Source organism: Vollenhovia emeryi, unplaced genomic scaffold (genome assembly GCF_000949405.1).
Source record: "Vollenhovia emeryi isolate VEMERY1.0 unplaced genomic scaffold, V.emery_V1.0 DF939516.1, whole genome shotgun sequence".
Lineage (NCBI taxonomy): Eukaryota > Metazoa > Arthropoda > Insecta > Hymenoptera > Formicidae > Vollenhovia > Vollenhovia emeryi.
The window spans coordinates 1-5,557 of NW_011966850.1; the positions used below are offsets into that span (position 1 = coordinate 1).

Below are 5,557 nucleotides of genomic sequence, written 5' to 3' on the forward strand. Positions count from 1 at the left end.
AACGCGGCCATTTGTTACAACGTCCTATATTTCACGAATTCGGCTACAAATTCATAAGAGGCTATCAAGTCCACTTTACCCCGCGGCAGCCTCGGAGATAATTGTGCTAATGATGTTTCTTGTATTTCCAGGACAAGCGAGATGTATGTCGCACGATCGGTTAATGGTCATTCAGCCGAGTCGCTTCCAGTGGCACAAGATGAAGGATTACCTCCACTTTTACACTTTGCTTACTGGCATTCCCGTCGTCATCACGATCACCCTGGTTAATGTGTTCATCGGCCCTGCCACGCTCCAGGAGATCCCTGAGGGTTACGTTCCGAGGGAATGGGAGTACCTTCAGGTAAAATCTGGAAGGCTGGGAGGAAAGAATTGTCCCCCTAGTGGCACACTGCGTTGGCTCGACGTTGTTTATATTAGAAATGCATTGGCCGATATTTTAGCTGCTTTCCTTTTACACTCAAGTGATACTGAGTCACTCAGTTATGTGAGTATTTTATACTCAGATATGACGTCATTAATGTGAGTCTATTAAACTCACTAAAGCACACGGTCTTGATCGTGCGCAAAAACTCAGTTAAATCTGGTTGAATCTCACTTCTCAAGAATCAAAAGGAACATGCATTCAACTGAGTTATGACGTCACAAGTGAGATTTATCTGAGCTTTCATGTAAAAGGAAAGCAACTATTGCCTAACGTAAAGCCGCTATTGGCCATAGAATAAATGTAAATGTTGCACGATAATAATTGTATGTACAATATTAGCTACTGCTCTAGTAGCACAGTGCAGCTTTTCGTCGAAACGTTTCAAACGACTTTCGACAACTACCGAAAAAACGGAAAAGCAATCGTTCTCTCTCTCGTTCGTTTCAGCATCCGATTAAGAGATTCCTCCAGCGCTACATCTTCCCGTCGCAGCAGCAGGAATACGAGAAGTTCCTGCACCACATGTACCACGAGAACCAGCTGAGGAAAGTCAGGAAACTCGAGTATCAGGTAAACATGGCGATGGGCACCCGTCGGGATTACAGGAGCCAATACTTCAAGGAGTTCTACGGCTCCAAGTATCTGTACGCGTACAGAGAGACAATAGACAAGAGGGTCGCACTTGAGGAGTGAACCTGACTTCATTCTGCTTGTAATGAGAGTTTTTGATTGGGGGAGCACCGTGGGAGCTGGTGGAAATTATTCGGACGGGTGTAGATACGTAGATCTCGTGCTCTAGGACTTCGGTTAACTGCCTGGTTAAACTTATGCCGCAGAGTGAACCCTGCGCGGCGATCTCTGCCGATAAATTACGTCGCATTGTACAGTTACTATATAGCTAATAAAGTCTTGATTAAAGTTTCCCCTGTGTGAGAGCATGCGCCGAAATAATTATTTGGATTTCAGTTTTTCTTGTCGCACGCGTACATGTAATCATTTCATACGATTCTTTATGAGAATAACCTGAGAGGTTTCTTTACTAACGTTGCGCACCGAATTTAAAGACCTTATAGATATAGGCATTTTTCAGTTGACTCATACGTAAGTCGAGAACGATTTATCAGCCGCACGTTCACATAATTAATAAAGTGTTGAATAATCACTGCGGCGTGTCTCTTCACTCATAAGGTGCGCGCTATCGGGTGTAAATCGTTTCCCATAGTAATATAATCGTTCCTCAGCTGGCGATTTGCGGTCAACCGCAACCGTCAATTCATCATTTCTTTCCGGATCTGGATCTCAGCGGGAACCACAACGTCCGAGGCGCACAATCGATATATTAGTTTTAATTAAAATATCACTTCGGCTTTTCAATAAATTCCATTCCAAGACCCACTGGTATTGGCGTGTTTATTCGCGTCGACTGCCAAAAGGCATTCTGTAATCTTGAGAGTTGAACTTGACGAAATCGAGTCGCCTTTGATTCCCGCTGCGGTTCTCGCACGTGCATTTTAGCCGAAATGAAAAACCGATTGATATCCGTTTCTACACTGAGAAACACTTTTATTCAATCGTTTAAGTTTCCCGAGCAAATTATGGACATATTCGATGAAATTTCTCCAGTAAAATTGCAATCACCGATGAAATTTTATCGAGAAACCGATTATACTTTTCATCGGATATAGAATTTGATTGAACATGTCCGTTTGTTAATATGTAATTAATTATCCGATTAGATAGGCCAGGATATTTTTCTCAGTGTACCAATGCAGACTAACTTTGATCTTGGTTTAATTTACTTCTTATACTTTTTCTAGCTTCAGGAATTGGAAAAAGTATTAGAAAGTAAGTTATAGACCGGGATTAAAGTTAATCTGCACTGGCAGAAATGGGCGTGAATCTTTCGGCAGGCGCGACAGACGGGGAAGATTCAGTGTCGCGATCGTGCGACATTAAACCGAAACGCGTCGTCGAGAGAGACCGGCGCAAGCAATTTCTTCGTTCGCTTTTGCATAAAATTCAATTGACCGAGAACCTTGGGTTATCGACTTTTTTTTAAACGCGATCTCTCTCCGCATTCGTGCTGAGGCCGCTGTCATGCGAGCTGTCTCGCGCGTACACCGGACGTTTCCGTTTCCTCTCGTTTCCCGTTTAAAACATTCACGTCGTCCTCGCGAAACCCTTCTGGCCTCCAGTCGACGATTGCACCGCGTATCATATGCAACAATACGTATCGTTGCGTCATTACGATCCTCCAGTAATGGGACGTGTGTTCTGTTTCAACTGTTAGAGTCTCTCCAGACAAACTTGCACAGGTGCATAAACATATACATGAAGAAATTGATTGGCCTATTTCCTTACTTTTATGCGCTATGCAAGTTTGTCTGGATGCATAGCGTGCATAGCGCATAAACGTATGCACGAGGAATCTGATTGGACCATAAATGCCCGCGTAAGGAAATGGACCGATCAATTTTTTTTACGCATATGTACCTGTGCAAGTTTGTCTGGACTCCTACGCTAGAACCCTACTGTAGCACCCGGGGATTTTGCTGGCGACACGTAAGATTCTTAGACCCGGAACGTTTCCCTCGCGAAAGTACCTCTCCCAGTATCTACGGAATGCAAATAATAAGATCACATCTTTCAATTGTTTTCCGGTAAAACATTGTCTCCCTTACGAAAAAGTGACGAGATAATTATACTAGAAAATTATTTTATGTCAGTGATTGAATCATTAGAAATTACTATGTACTTTTGTGGAATAGCTGCGAGTTGATTGGCTACACATTTCTCGAAACTAGAGCCTGGACCAAGCTCTAGCGTCGTGGACACAGGCCTTAACTGAGTTAAGTTACAGCTACAGATGGGGAGAAAGTAACGAGGTGAAGTTAAAGTTACAAAAAAAAACCGTAACTGTAACTTCGTTACAAGTAACGAGTCACTTTCCACCCTGGGTAAGGGGTGACTTGCGAGTTTTTGTAATTAGATAATAAGAAAGACGATAAGAAAGAGCATTCGTCGCGAGAAACGTCGCGCTTCCGCCTCCCGCGATTCTCTGTGATAACGCGATGTCCTGTCGGCGCGTCAACGACGCGTTGATCGCCAATGATAAGACGATAAGAAAGAGTATTTGTCGCTTTAGCGAAAAACGCTTCCGCCTCCCGCGATCTTCTGTGATAACGCGATGGCCTGTCGGCGCGTTAACGACGCGCTGATCGCCAATGTAATCCGCGGCAGCGGCAGTGGTCATTGTCAAGGTCGCCTCGCGTATCTTGCATAATGTGTACGCACTCGCGCGCACGAACACAGAGCCCGAGTCAGCGGGCACGCAAACGGCGGCCGGCTCGGCGCAAATTCAGCCGCGTTTGTCGCATTTCCGCGCGTTTTATTCGCGCATTATTCGCGCGATATATCGTTAAATCTTCATAATTTCTCGCCCAACAATCACGCGGACACCGGCGGCTGTTTATCATCTGTCAACTCCGACAGCGTGACGCTATTCATGACGTTTTTCCGCCCATCGTTTGACGGATGCGTCTAATTAATGCGCGATTCCGAGGAACAAGAACATCAGGCGATCAATCCGTGCTTGGTTTCGCGACGCGTTTCTGCAGTCCTCTTTTAATTTTGTCATATCTTAATGCACTTGCGACTTTTCGCGAGAATGCCGGACGCTACAGGCTCCTCTGTAGACGTGCGTATAAATTTCAGGAGCTCTATTCTGTACTCGGCTACCGACAACTATCGATATCGTTAACGGCGTTTTCGCAGCTTTTTCACGTGATAGAAAGACGATACATTACTATCATTTTACTCTAGATTTTAGAATTTTTCATTTAGGATTAAAATATTCCTTCCGCTATATTAAATAGCTTTTCTATCGCGCACCCACAGGAAAAACTTCCGGATCCAATGCTACTATGTATCGTAAAATAGGATCGATATAGCGCCAATCATATTTGTTATAAAGAAAGGAATATTTAGGACGCACGGAGACGCACAGATCCGGGGTGAAGACATTCGGGAAGGATCTAGGGATCGCGTGGCGAAAGGGGAGATGAGAGAGGACTTGAGAGAAGTCCTTTTCTCTTGAGATGAAAATTTACTTGAATCGTTGGAATGTGTGAACTCTAAGTCGACGCATTTATTTTCGACTGTTTAAGAAAACGTATCATCCCACACAAATGCTGTTGAATTAAGAAAAATTAAGTTGCTTGGATTGAACGTTAACGTCACGAGCTGCCACGAACGTAAATGCAACAAACAATGCTATTACACTTGAATGTATCGTAAAATAGGATCGATATAGCGCCAATCACATTTCTTATAGAGAAAGGAATATTTTAATCTTAAATGAAAAATTCTCAAATCTAGAACAAAATGACAGTATCGCCTTTTGTCGAATATCGTGGTGTCAAGACGGAGGGAAAATTTATTCTAAACTTACATTTATACAGGGTGTCCCGAATTTAAATGTCCAAACTTCGGGAGCGTGTAGGGGATGATAAATTAAAAATATAAAGTCCTTTGGAGATATGCTCGTTTTTACTTCGTTTTGGAAAAAATCACAAAAAGAAAACGTAGTTTTAATTTTTGTATGTATTTACTATTTATTCATTCATTCATTCACACTTATTTATTCATGTTGTCACTTGCTTAATGTAGATATTGTTCAAAAAGTTGGCCTCTTGCTGCAATACAAGCAATGCATCTAGTACGGACAGCTCGTGTTGCAACCAAACACTGATCTGGTGATATTTGGTGCACTGCAGCCACGATTCGGTCTTTTAATTGCTCTCTTGAGGTGACTGGCAATGAATAAACTTCCTGCTTCAGGGCCCCCCCACACAAAGAAGTCCACTGGTGTCAGATCAGGTGATCGGGGTGGCCAAGATACTACTCCTCCACGTCGAATCTTTAGTGGGACCATTTTTTTTACCCGACAGATTAAACACAGCCAGATATACATATTTTTTGGAGACAGACTTTCGTAATTATTTAGAAGACATCCACCTGCAACAACGGATTGAGATGTGGTTCCAGCTCGATGGGTGTCCAGCTCATTATGGCAGAGCTACTCGAGCTTGGCTAGATAGGCATTATCCACGAAGATGGATTGGACGTGGA

General features: G+C 43.3%; 1 protein-coding gene across 1 annotated transcript; it reads left to right on the forward strand.

Moving 5' to 3' along the window:
- The first annotated feature begins 94 nt into the window (after positions 1–94).
- LOC105557341 (NADH dehydrogenase [ubiquinone] 1 beta subcomplex subunit 5, mitochondrial) lies at positions 95–1,375 on the forward strand. Its single transcript, XM_012004556.1, has 2 exons — positions 95–343; positions 875–1,375. Exons 1-2 carry the CDS (start codon positions 110–112, stop codon positions 1,118–1,120), a joined length of 480 nt encoding a protein of 159 aa, XP_011859946.1. The 5' UTR covers positions 95–109; the 3' UTR covers positions 1,121–1,375.
- Positions 1,376–5,557: the final 4,182 nt, after the last annotated feature.

Coding starts and splice junctions, on each gene's coding strand:
- LOC105557341 (XM_012004556.1), top strand. CDS start 110: ATGATGTTTCTTGTATTTCCAGGACAAGCGAGATGTATGTCGCACGAT. Junction 344..874: donor GGGAATGGGAGTACCTTCAG/GTAAAATCTGGA, acceptor CGTTCGTTTCAG/CATCCGATTAAGAGATTCCT.